The following is a 13268-nucleotide window of genomic DNA, read 5'->3' as shown; positions in this document are numbered from 1 at the left end:
TACATCGGCCGACCAACAGGCAGGCACGACCGAGATCCAGGCAACCCCACCTCACGCTTCCACAAGGCGTTAACTAAACACACAGCCAGTCATGCCTGCAAACAGAGCGCGTCACAGTAGGAAAATACAACTTTCTAAAACAGAGAAAATCAATCAGTAACTCTTTGAGAAAGTGCTGCCTACGACAGAAGCACATTACCAGAAACACTTTACAAAACGTGAGGCTATGTGCTGCATAATTTCCACTTTGCAATTTAAAAGCATTATCATATAAAAAGTTATTCGGTGCACCGATAAGAAAGGCTGCACAGTTAGATTAGCCAACGGCAATTTTTTGCCTGTTTTTTTTTAAAACTTGACCACCAATTTTAAAAAAAAAATTAGCACACCCAAAGATTTCTGCAAGGTTTAAGTTTCTAAAGGCAAACGTCTTGCCTTTTTATCATGCCATTAGTTAGGAAAATCAACACAGTTATTCAGTATCCCGATGAGAAGTGCTGCATCATTAATTTGCTAAGAGAACGACGCTAGTGAACGGACGTAGTAAGGGAATCACCTTTAGGACTCAGAATAATATATCAGCCGCAATGATTTCTAACCCTTGTTCAGCACAATGTTAGCTTTAGGCAAGGACAGAGCGACGTCTGCACCCTTTAGCACGACGTACAACCACCACACGTAATCAGTAACCAGATAACACAATGTCAAGGATTGCGGAGCGCAAGATAGCAGAAAGATAATCACAGTTTTCTGCACTGGTGTCCTCGTTTGTAGCAGCACTCTCCACGACGCGGATGCGCTGGCCCTTTGCTTTCTTCACCAGCGCCCGACACGCCCTCTCGTCCCGGAACCAGGAACTCAACGCCGCGTAGAGTTGCCGGCACACAGACCGTGCTTTCCAACGTCGACGTTGAGCGTTCCGATTTCAACGTTCTGCTGAAGCCTCAGAAACAGCGCTACTTGTGCACACGGTATGTGTGCCTCAACGTGGTATATGCGATCGCAGATCTCTCCAGCGGCAGCTGTCGGATGTATCTGTGTCACAAATCACAGTGTTTACGAAATGGACGTACGTAAAATTCCTATGTTCGCTTTTTTAAAACGCACGTTTCCTCCATTGTCCCTATAGTAGTCATGTTGTTCTGTCTGTAGTTCACATAAAACGTTCAAACAAGTTATAAATCAAAAAGGAAAGTACCATGTCCAGCCATAAGGACAAAGGCATATAAAAGTTCCATTACAAATAGTGCGATATAAATTTACAATAGTTGTCGACATAAGATAAAAATTATTTCATCATTCTCATTATTTAGTAAAATGGTAAGGTCGTTCTTACTTGACCACTGTCCCTATTCAGTATCAGAGTCTTCATGGCATTTGAAGTATAAAACTTAAAACAACAAAATGCAAAATATGTTGCTACAAGTAGCGCAAGCTGTCTTGTAGATTAAGCGAATCGAACAAATTCACTCCCCAAAAAGAGCGTACTTCTATTTACGTCACATCGAATGTAATAGAATATAAATTTAAAAACCAATACGAAAGCATCAAAACCCATCATAAAACGCAAATTTTAGTTAAATTTATTTGGATCCAGTGAGGCACGAACCAGCAACACATTACGTACTATGTTACAACTCTACAACGCTGCTCATTACCAACACCAAGTGTGAATGGCTTAAGACAATATTTTCAATCTTGCCCTTTCCTGAAAGTTTTAATCGTAGATGTGTTATTAAATGGCATTTAATTATAACACATTGTACCAAGAACAAAGCGTTTTCGATGGATCCTCACTGTGCCGTTACCTTGAAACGGCATACTTCCATAAGATGCAAGCTACAACAATTCTTTAACCATCAATATAACATTTTCAGCCATTTTGTTGGAACATAGCATACAATTAACAACGGGTTTTCGAGATAGCCTCATTTTGCCGGTGCTTAGAAACGGACTATATACATATCGGCTCGAAATGAAAGCCAATAGTCGGCCGGGGTGGCCGAGCGGTTCAGCCGACACTGTAGCTCAGCGTGTTCGGTCAGAGGGCTAGCTGCCCTCTGTAATAAAAAAACTGAGTTAATCGATCAACAACGAACTTACAAGGATGTCTTACGACGTCCGCCCCGAGCAGATGCAACGAACAAAAGCGAACAGAATAAAAAAAAGCGGTTCTAGGCGCTACAATCTGGAACCACGCGACCGCTACGGTCGCAGGTTCGAATCCTGCCTCGGGCATGGATGTGGATGTGTGTGATGTCCTTAGGTTAGTTAGGTATAAGTAGTTCTAAGTTCTAGGGGACTGATGACCTGAGAAGTTGAGTCCCATAGTGCTCAGAGCCATTTGAACCATTTTTTTGAAAGCCAATACGGCGTCTTGCCGCTCTGTACTGGAGACATATAGCAGAAAGGAAGATTATATTTGAAATTACGTAGACATCAAGGCCATTAGAGACGGAGCAAGAACTCGGATTTTGTCAAGGACGGCGAAGAAAATCGACCGTGCCCTTTCAAAGGAACCATCCTGGCATTTGCCTGGAGTGATTTAGGGAAACACGGAAATTCTAAATCTGGATGGCTGAACACGGGTTTGAACCGTCTTCTCGCGAATGAGAATCCAGTGTGCTAACCACTGCACTACCCGCTCGGTGAAATGATGATGATGTTTGCTTTTTGGTGCGCTCAGCTGCGCAGTCATCGGCGCCCGTACAAAGTTCCAATTTTTCACAGTTCAATTTTTTACACAGTCCACTCTAGTCACTCTCAGAATTATGATGATGAAATGATGAGGACAACACAAACACCCAGTTCCCGGGCAGAGAAAATCCCCAAACCGGCCGAGAATCATACCTGGGACCCCGTGATACAGAGGCAGCAACGCTAGCCACTAGACCACGAGATGTGGACCCGCTCGGAGAGAGAGATATATACCTGCTCTGTTAGATATTGCTCTGCAAGTTCGGAAAAGACTCCCCAAAGTGGTCTTTCGACGCTATGACGTCAGAAACTTGGTACACTCAACGCTCAACGTTCTAAGGCAAGATCCGTGTGCCAATGGATTAAGGACAAACTTCGGGCGCAAGTGTCGTTACGGAGCTATCAAATACAAAGAGCAAACGCAGTTTGCCGGCCGGAGTGGTAGAGCAGTTCTAGGCGCTTCAGTTTAGAACCGCGTGACCGCTACGGTCGCAAGTTCGAATCCTGCCTCGGGCATGGATGTGTGTGATGTCCTTAGGTTAGTTCTAAGTTCTAGGGGACTGATGACCTCAGATGTTAAGGCCCATAGTGCTCAGAGCCATTTTAACCAAACGCAGTTTGTTTTTGTGGTCATATAGGAAGAAAGAACGACACATTTCATCTTTTACTTGAAAACAAAAAATACAAAAGGCCATTACTTGAATGTATCGTTACGGAGGTATCAATACAATGAACAAATAAAGTTTGTTTTTGTGGTCATATACTGTAGGAAGAACGAACCATACATTTCATCTTTTATTTGAAAAAAAAAATACAATGATCAAAAACTGACAAAAAAAAGAATAATCGGAAGAGGTACGTGAGTTATGCTAGTTTTTGTGTTCCTATCTTCTATCAACGAGGAGAAGCCTTTCGCTCGACTAACTACTGCTTCCCAATATATTTATTACTTAATGAAGTTTGTCATTAAAAATATATAATTTTTTCAAACCAGCAAAATTCATCGAATCAGTACTAGAAATAAGAATAATCTTCACAAGGATTTAAAGGCACTTACTCTTTTACAAAAAGGTGTCCATTATCCAGGAACACACATTTTCAATAAATTTCCAGCAGTATATATATATATATTACATGTTTATTACCTCATAAATAAAAAACACCTTTTTTATTTTAAAATCAGTATATTAGTGCAAAATGATTCTATCATAAAGTGTTCGTTAAAAAAATGACGATCATTCCACTTGGGACTTGTGGAAGGTACATTATCTTATTTGTTTCAGTTGTAAATATTTGTCATGTATTATTGTTTTTTTTTACATGTTCCACATCCTGGAGGACCTCCTCGCTATGGATCAATTGGAATGAAAGTAAATCTAATCTAATCTAATCTACAACGCACGCTGTTGTCACAGTGTCATTTCGTCCATGCTGTTTCAGCTTGTGAACAGACATGTCTCGGTAACATAGTTTATGTGGCAACAGTGTGCTTGGTTCACACAGATGCCGCCTAAACAACTTACTGACGTTCAACAATGCACTTCTTGTTGCTAATTGGTTACAGTATGGTAGGATCTCAAAGACGGACGAGCGGGTACTGACTGCTGAAGCAAATACGCCGTTTGACTGAAGGCTTCCAGTTTTGTCGAGGTCTGCTGGCCGATACTGCTGCGTAACGCGAAGATGGAGGAAGCAAGCAAAAAAGGTGGAGGGGACTTCTAATTTACTTGCCCCTCCAGTAGGTAATTTTCCTGCTCCGAAGTTTCGGTTGGCACTATCTGCTGAGCAACTATAAACGAATTCGAGGATAATTCCGTCCCCCCCCCCCCAGTGCCTGCGTGCCTGTATGGAAATTATCAGTGAACGTGCGTATAGATAGCTATGCTCTGTTTGCCTAACAATAAGTTGAACCATGGTATAAACAAGTGTGTGCTCTGCCAGTGGTTGGTTCAAATGGCTTTGAGCACTATGGGACTCAACTAAAAAATGGTTCAAATGGATCTGAGCACTATGGGACTTAACAGCTGTGGTCATCAGTCCCCTAGAACTTAGAACTACGTAAACCTAACTAACCTAAGGACATCACACACATCCATGCCCGAGGCAGGATTCGAACCTGCGACCGTAGCAGTCGGGACTCAACTGCTGTGGTCATTAGTCCCCTAGAACTTAGAACTACTTAAACCTAACTAACCTAAGGACATCACACACATCCATGCCCGAGGCAGGATTCGAACCTGCGACCGTAGCGGTCGGGACTCAACTGTTGTGGTCATTAGCCCCCTAGAACTTAGAACTACTTAAACCTAACTAACCTAAGGACATCACACACATCCATACCCGAGGCAGGATTCGAACCTGCGAACGTAGCAGTCGCACGGTTCCGGACTGCGCGCCTAGATCTGCCAGTGGTCATCTGCTGCAATTGTCAAGCATTTGGTGTCGTGATATCAATGGAAGTATGTCTCATTATAAAATCACATTGGGCAGTATTTTCTCTGTGCCTGCCAGTCGTGCCTATATGATCGCGTCGCTCGAATGTGAGTATAGGAGCGCAGAAAAACTGCAGAATGGTAGTTCTAAGGGGGCAGAGGAGCGGCTCGGTACTGCTCTGCTTCGCAGAAGAGAGGACGTCTTCAAAAAAGCGCGTGAGATGTTTAGGACTTTTTGAAATAAGAAACGGAAAACGTGCCAATGGTCACGTGGAAAAAATCGATTGGTAAGAAACATCTGGCTCAGAGAGAAAAGTCTGCTCAGTGATCGAGAGATGCATACTGCACACATCACATAGCGCAGGACTGTTGCAGAGCGCTGAACTATTGGTGAGGTGCATCCAGTGAGCTCAGTACTAAAATGGGGAGACTACTCAAAGGCGTCTTTGCGTAGAAAACCGCTAGGCTGATTGGCGGGTACTTCTTATTGGCGACGGACATTCGTAGTTGTTGGCACTGCTTGTGCTTGCGACTTCTGGGGGCCCTTTCAGTGAACTACGACAGCATCACGTAGTATCGGTAAACAGCAGTTTCAGTCCCCTTGTTTAATAGGACGATCTGACTACTTACCCCAACCTATCATGGCGGCTGTGACGTCTTGCATCACGGCTTGGATTCATGGAGTATTCCCTCTACTTTAGTACTGACCTCGCTGAACGTACCGTAGGCGCACTGACGCACAGAATACCCAGGGCAACTCTTACTTACAGGTTCGCCTTGTCCTTTATTTAGAGACGTAATAATTGTTATTACTCTTACTTGCTGAGTTTTAATTCTTTATCTATCTCCGTTAAGGGGCTCCGGAACGCCCTATACTTGCAATGTTAAAATAACGCTTATAAATTACATCTTTCCTCACAAAGTATTTGAGGTAGGAAGTTGAACCTTTTACAGATTATTTATTGGAATATGGGCTACAACTTAACACAGGGATTTTACAAAATTTTAGTTCAGTTATTAAAGATGATTTTTTTTCAATTGTAATGAAAATTCACAACATTTTTTGCAATTTTTTATTTATATATTCAAAAATATACAGTTTTTTGGAAAAAGGCTGTGTTAAATTATGCAGAAGGTACTGTGTAACATTTACTGAAAGTTTGAAACAAATATGTTTGGAAGATCCTTAGAAAACATGTAATTAGTATGAGAAAATAAAAGTTTTGGGAATCGAGCGACAAAGATTGGATTAACTTTTTAGTGCATTCCAGGTCCATAGGATGGATTATCTTCATCCTCTGCAAACTCCTCCTCCAGCTTCCTCTTGTTCCTCCTCCTGTTTACTCTTGCTTGTATTTCTAGACTCTTTACAGCCCTGTCTGCAGCCCGAAGGCGTTCCTTGTCTAAAGCAAGCATCGCTCGTACCATGTTAGAACCTATCTTCATTCCCATATTTCTAAATACCTTTGGCTTTCCAACATTTCTCCTTTTCTTAAAAGCCTTCAGAGGACTTCTAATAACTTTACTTTTACTCATTATTATACTTCAACAAAACAGAGACTCAAGAAACAGAATTAATTACGAATATTTTCGAGATAACGACAGAGTAAATAAACATGAAACAATCGACAATCACACCAGCGATATATATTGAACCATCACAGGTTAGCCACAACACATACTTTATCTCACATCACTAAAATGTACCTGATGAACACGGACGTTAATAATAACACCATTTGACAGCAGTTTAACAGCGCCACAGTGGGTCACGCCCATGTAGAACACATTTCAAAAAAATTTAAAAATAGTTGTAGTCTTCGGAATTGAATAAATTATATATCTATTACAAGGTAATAGTCTGCAGATTCAGAAAACGCAAAAAAGTAAAAATTGAACTTTTCATGATTTTGAGCCTGTCCGGAGCCCCTTAATGGCGAAAGCCACAGAATATTTGTGATCACGTTTCGCAAGGAAATATGCTGTAAAATACATTTTAAAGCCAATTAATATTTTCCTGGCGACTGCTGCACTGCCTTTTTTTGGAAGAGTCCATTCTTACAAGAGATGTGTACCCAGTGCTTTCATCCCGGGGGCAGGATCTCTGCATAAGAGCGTTCTAGAACCTACCAAGTAACTTTTACATGTCACCTAAAACCACCCTGCATCGCGCTTCATGGAAAAATGTTACATCATATTTCTCCAGTACCTATAATGATTAAGTGAATAAAAAAGGGTTAAACTAGACTGCTATAACCACACTTCTTCTTCGGGTTTTTAACTGAATTTGCGCAACGGTTAAACTTGTGATCATGGACTGAAGGATGTCAGTTATCTCATCAGCCAATAGCTCGCATTTAAAATTAAATTTAAAGATCGTGATTTTATCAACTATACCAATCAATTTTTATAGAGGAGTGCTTTGGGATCTTTGGTACGGCTTACATGGCCATGTTACACAATGTCTTTGCTGTTACAGGGCAAGATAAACAGACCAACGAAGGCAGGTCGTGTGTTGTAATGAGAAAGGGCGAACGTAAGCATGGAGGAGAAATCCAATGTTTGGATACTTCCTAAGTTGGGCTACATAAGCTTTCATGTTGTTTCCTGACCAGTACGAAAGAGACAATAATAGATATCCAACACAAAAAATCAGCAGTAGATTTAGGGATGTAAAAAACTGATGCCCCATTGATCGAAACCGTGTTCTGGCTATCTAACCCTACTGCAGGAATCGGTGAAGCATGACCCCTACGGGTACAGGATGGCGAAATGTGGGGTGCGGCAGTGGGCATCTTTCAGTTGCCCTGGGGCTGTCTCATTAGTGGTTTGTACATTTATCACCCCTGGTTTTAGAATTGAGTCATCTTCGTGTCAGCGCCGTCTGCATCAGCAGGCACACGGAATTTGGACGTGCTGACACACCCACTCAGCAATCTCCATGATAGTGGCATGATCAGGTTCAAAAACGCAGCAGAAGCTGTGCTCTACAGAGTAGCCGACCCACTGGGCCATTGGGCAACAGGCGTTGTCAGTTTGGCTGCGATGCACAACACCATAACGACACAGATTACCAAGGCGCACTCGTGGGCTTTCAAGGTAACACTCTAGTAAGCTCCCAGGAAGTGTGCACGGGACGGTGGTAGTCATGCAGGGTTATGTCACCGCATCTTCACCAGAGGAGTCGATAGACAGTGGGGTACACTCACAGATGCAATTCGGAGGAGGAGCAGGACCTAGTGTGCCTAGCCAAAACAAATATAGTTCGACAATATGCCAAACATCAGTTTGGCCCCAAGTGAGCAAGTCTTCACGTCAGTGGAGGACGAGGCGGCAACTCACAACGGCTAAGTCCAACAGGGCATACTAGATGCTGTCACGAAGGTGATAGCCATCAGGCGTATGATAGGCGCAGTGTCACAGGTTTCTTTTGATAGACACAGGCTCATTGCACCTGAACAGCAGAAGGCATTAGAGGCCCAAGGATTAGTAGCAGTGGAAGCAATGACATTATCCTCTGGTGAAGATAACTGAGTGCGGTCTGGTTTTCTGAGCCCATCAACATTCTTCACCATACTTTAGTGCATCCACTTTTAGTTTCAGGTTTCAGCTTGTTACTTTCTGCAGCGTCAGTGTACTAAAAGTCGTTCTTGCATATGATTTAGGAGTTGTTACTCAATGATGTATGGTTGACAGAATGGCATTATGCTCCCTTCTGTTTTACATACTGCAGAACTGGCGACTCAGTCAGCTAGAATTAGTGATTTATAACAATGGTTCGTTGTGTGCCACGCTGTCTGCAGTATCAACTTTCCTGTCTGGGTGACATCCTGATGTAAACATTGTGCACAAATTTGCTTTGGCTCAGCACTGACCAAGGATGGACTTCAGAAACTTTATATTTACCCAGGGCATGTTTCTGGGGTGCAGCAATAAGCTGCCATGTGATTTCCCATACTAATAAAGTTTTATTTCGATTATTTCTCGAATGTTTCGTTTTGGTTCATATGTCCGAATATGTTTATAAAATACCACATGAGTTAAACACTAACGTGAGACGGACTTCTCGCTCCGTAGGATTAACATGCAAGTATTAGATTATCCAAGATGAGTAGTGACAATGCACGTTACACCACCCAGACCTTAAGAAACTAATTTAAGTTGTCATTTATCTATGGAAACATTAAATAATGAATCATCGGTGGATTATAATAAGCTTTAAATGGTTGATAATGTACGCTACTGAACACAAAATGTTGTGGCGACATTAACTACTGATGTTTCACTGAAAATGACAGATCGGTTCCTGTGATCAGACTGCATCAGCTGTTATATTTTTCATAACATGTAAGCAGTTCTTTGTAAGACATACAACTGGACCAAAATTTGCATTAACACAGGATAATGTACACCCTTACTACCCGTCCATATATTATGAAACACAATTATTATGCAATTTACAGTAACAGCAAATGCATTACATTTGCGGATAAATAAGGTGCTTATCTTGCAAAGTTGGCCTCAGTGCAAGGGCTGGTTCCTTTGTTCCTGTATAACCTGTTGAAAAGATTATGTCCAGGGATGTTTAAATGACAAATCACTGGAACATTATGTTGCATTCAATCATTTTCTTCTTTTATCTACGTGTTCTTGAAACACAGTTTATCACCATATATTTGACACATTTCAAATATACGTTGTGGAATTTGCTTGAGCCATACAAAGAACATAATCTATCAGAGAACAACATGTACTTAACTCAGTAGATGGAAAATCCTCTCTGATGCGCTTTGAGCCAAAAATTTGTATAAGTATCATGAACCCAGCTTCCAGTAATTTCTGGAACTGGATATAGTTCAAATGACGAGGCTTCCCCAGAAAGTAATGCACCGAATTTTTTCTCCAACAATTCTTTATTGAACATAATGAGAATTACACACACGAAAGAATGGTGTTTTATCCAGTCAGCCTAGTTTTCCATGTAATCTCCATCCCGTTCTATGGCCTTCCTCCAGCGAGAAACAAGGGCGTGTATGCCCTGTGGGTCCCAACCCTTGTTCTGGTGGCGGAGCCAGTGCTTCACTGTGTGAATCACCTCCTCGTCGTCCTCAAAGTGTCTACCACTGCAAAATGCCTGGTGTGAAAGCTGTGGATGGTCTCCCCGACCGCTGCAAATCGTGGAGCTCCGCCGAACCACCTTCTGATGATCTCACCCTCCGTGCCCAGCGATTAACTGTACTTCTGTCGACAGCAGACGCTCTAACGACTTCGCACGAGCGCTTATGAGCATTCCCCACAGTTTCTTTCTCCGCAAGTGAGAAATCCAATGACGGCACGTTGCTTGTAACGTACATCACCTACAGACGCCATTTAGAAACTGTCCTGTAGATGCGATATCTGTCGGAAGTGACGCAAACTTGGTACACTCACTCAGGAGACTTCAGATAATACGTACGTTACGTTCCGCATTCGTGGCATGGTTCCCGGCTGAGAAAAAAATGCGGTGTATTACTTTCTGGGAAACTCTCGTAGTATTAAAATGACTGTCTTAGCTGAAATTACTTTTTGGATTTAATTTAAGTCTTGTCTGAAAATAGAAGAGTGATAGTCTTAGTGTTTAATAACAAAAACTGAAGATTTTGATGACATGAAAATAATAGCTTTCTGTTATTTTATAAAATTGATTTCACTATCAAAAATAAAACTTAAAAAAATTATAAATGATGTCAGAAATTTTGTTTACATGAAAACAAGCATAACAATGTTATATTTACTATGAATTACTATTTTTGATCATTTAAGTTGACAGTTGTGATTAATAATTTTCATCGTACAAGCTCGATATTACGAAATGGATTGATATGAACGATGAAAATATCTCATCAGAAAAACAGTTTCTCTGTTCAGAGATATCTTCAGAAAAGAAATATGTAATGTAAGTAAGAAAATTAACCGAAGACTGGCCACAATTTCTATGATATCGAACATTTCGGTTACATGCGAAATTCCAAGGAGTCAATGTTTCTTACAACAGAGAGACGATGTAAAGGTCATTTCCCTCTTACATCTGATTAATTTAGGATGTGGTAACAGGACTTCCACTTACATAAAACAATAATCTATAAGATGATTAAAACTTCAAATCTGAATTAAAACTCGAGCTTATCAAAAAATGTCTAATCAAAACACCTTAAGCCACCTAAATTTCCAGTTGTTATGTTATTCGAGCAGCCAGTTTCAGCGCTAATTTACTCCATATTCCAGCTCCCTGGCCGACGTGTAGGAAGAATCCCACTTCTGGCCCAGTTAAAATAGAGGCTAGCATTCAGTGTCTGGTACCCGTAGGTTTCTTCTTATTACAACGATCCTTTCGATCATCACTTGCCGACTGGACCACCACTATTTTGTTTGGACCAGAGGCGGGATCCTTCCTACATGTCGGTCAGGGGGCCTGAAGATGGCGTAATGTAGTGCTGAAACTGGTTGCTCAAATAAAATAACAACTGGAAATTTAGATGGATGAAGGTGTTTAGATTTGACATTTTGTACTGAATAGCCGAGGTCCCACAACCATATGTATAAAAATGAAATGAAATGATCGTGTGGCATTGATGCCCAGGAGGCCCCATTCGGGGAAGTTCGGCCAGAGAGTTGCAAGTCTTATTTCAGGTGACGTCGCATTGGGCGACTTGCATGCCAGTGATTATGAGAGGACGATAAGGACAACACAGCACCCAGTCCACGAGTGGAGACACTCTCTAACGTGGCTGGGTATCGAACCCGGGCCCACGGCATGGTAGGCAAACACGTTACCACTCAGCTAAGCAGGCAGACACCCTCTGTAGGACGATGAACTTACAGATAATCATCACCTTCTTCAGGAGATGACTGACTGTTAGGATAAAAGTCAGCCTCCCATATAGTGCCATTCAGCCTTGTCTTTGGTTGAGTGAAGCAGCTTGGTGTTCCATCTCCAATTGGCAGAGTGACGTCACATGCAGCGCGGGATTCGCATGTGGAAATGCGGGAAATCCCCAATGGGCAACCACTGATGGATGGTAGGGGAACTGAGATCACCCACACCTTAAGAATTACATTTTTGTTGCTTTATTTCTTTGAAGACGTTCAAGTGCTCGTCTCCTGGAAGCCCTGGAGGCGACAATCGCGTTGGTGCCTGGATATGAACACTTGAACGTCTTCAAATAAATAAAACCCTTTGGTCTCTATTCCCTTTCCACCCCTCAATCGCGACCTGGTGGGGAGTTTTCTGTCTTGCTGTGGATTTGGAGATGATGTCATACAGCTAATGGAAGTTGGGAGTACCAAGCGACTTCATCTGACCTGTGACAAGCTTGTATGCCGCTATGACAGATACAAGCTTTGCTTCTGGCAGAGTGGCATGTCCTGACGAAGAAGATATTGATTATCTTCGAATGCTTGACCGCGAAAACCTTCCATGTCATCTTTGGGATGATCTAGAGCGATTCTTGTGTAGCCGCTGGAAATGGGAATAACGTCAGGAATGGGAGGTAACAGCTAACATAAGACGTCTATGACAATGAGTTACTTTTCCTCTGAGCTTTTTGAACGAAGCTGCTGTCCTTGATCGGTGAGCCTGCTTAAGCAAGATCATCTGTTGCAGGCCATTGAAGGTGGAGCCGGTGGCCGGGTGCTGTTCAACCAGCTGCTGTCGCTGTTCGGCCTGGGCGGGTCCGACTCTGACGATGAGGAGACTCTACTGCGTAACTGCTCCTGCCGTGAGTACTCGGTCCTCCATACAGAGGACTCTAGGGAGCGGCTCAGCTACTACTGCTTGACTGCAGACTAGCCATTCAGGAATCACACAAGTGTGGAGGACTAGTTGCAAGTCTAACCACTTTATTTATCATATGAGGCACTGAGAACCACAAGCGCCCAAAGCATTAAAAAAATGGTTCAAATGGCTCTGAGCACTATGAGACTTAACTTCTGAGGTCATCAGTCCCCTAGAACTTAGAACTACTTAAACCTAACTAACCTAAGGACATCACACACATCCACATCCATGCCCGAGGCAGGATTCGAACCTGCGACCGTAGCGGTCGCGCGGTTCCAGACTGCAGCGCCTAGAACCGCTCGGCCACCCCGGCCGCCCCCAAA

General features: G+C 42.4%; 1 protein-coding gene across 1 annotated transcript in view; it reads left to right on the top strand.

Annotated features, from left to right (window-relative positions):
• LOC126259445 (trypsin-1-like) overlaps nucleotides 1-13268 on the top strand; it is a 118583-nt gene that overhangs the window by 52179 nt on the left and 53136 nt on the right. Inside the window, exon 2 of the mRNA XM_049956262.1 lies at nucleotides 12772-12886. Coding sequence (XP_049812219.1) covers nucleotides 12772-12886 — 115 coding nt within the window. The remainder of the gene's footprint in view (nucleotides 1-12771; nucleotides 12887-13268) is intronic.

The sequence above is a fragment of the Schistocerca nitens genome, chromosome 5, assembly GCF_023898315.1.
Source record: "Schistocerca nitens isolate TAMUIC-IGC-003100 chromosome 5, iqSchNite1.1, whole genome shotgun sequence".
Taxonomy (NCBI): Eukaryota; Metazoa; Arthropoda; class Insecta; order Orthoptera; family Acrididae; genus Schistocerca; species Schistocerca nitens.
This window is presented reverse-complemented; position numbering and strand designations above follow the sequence as displayed.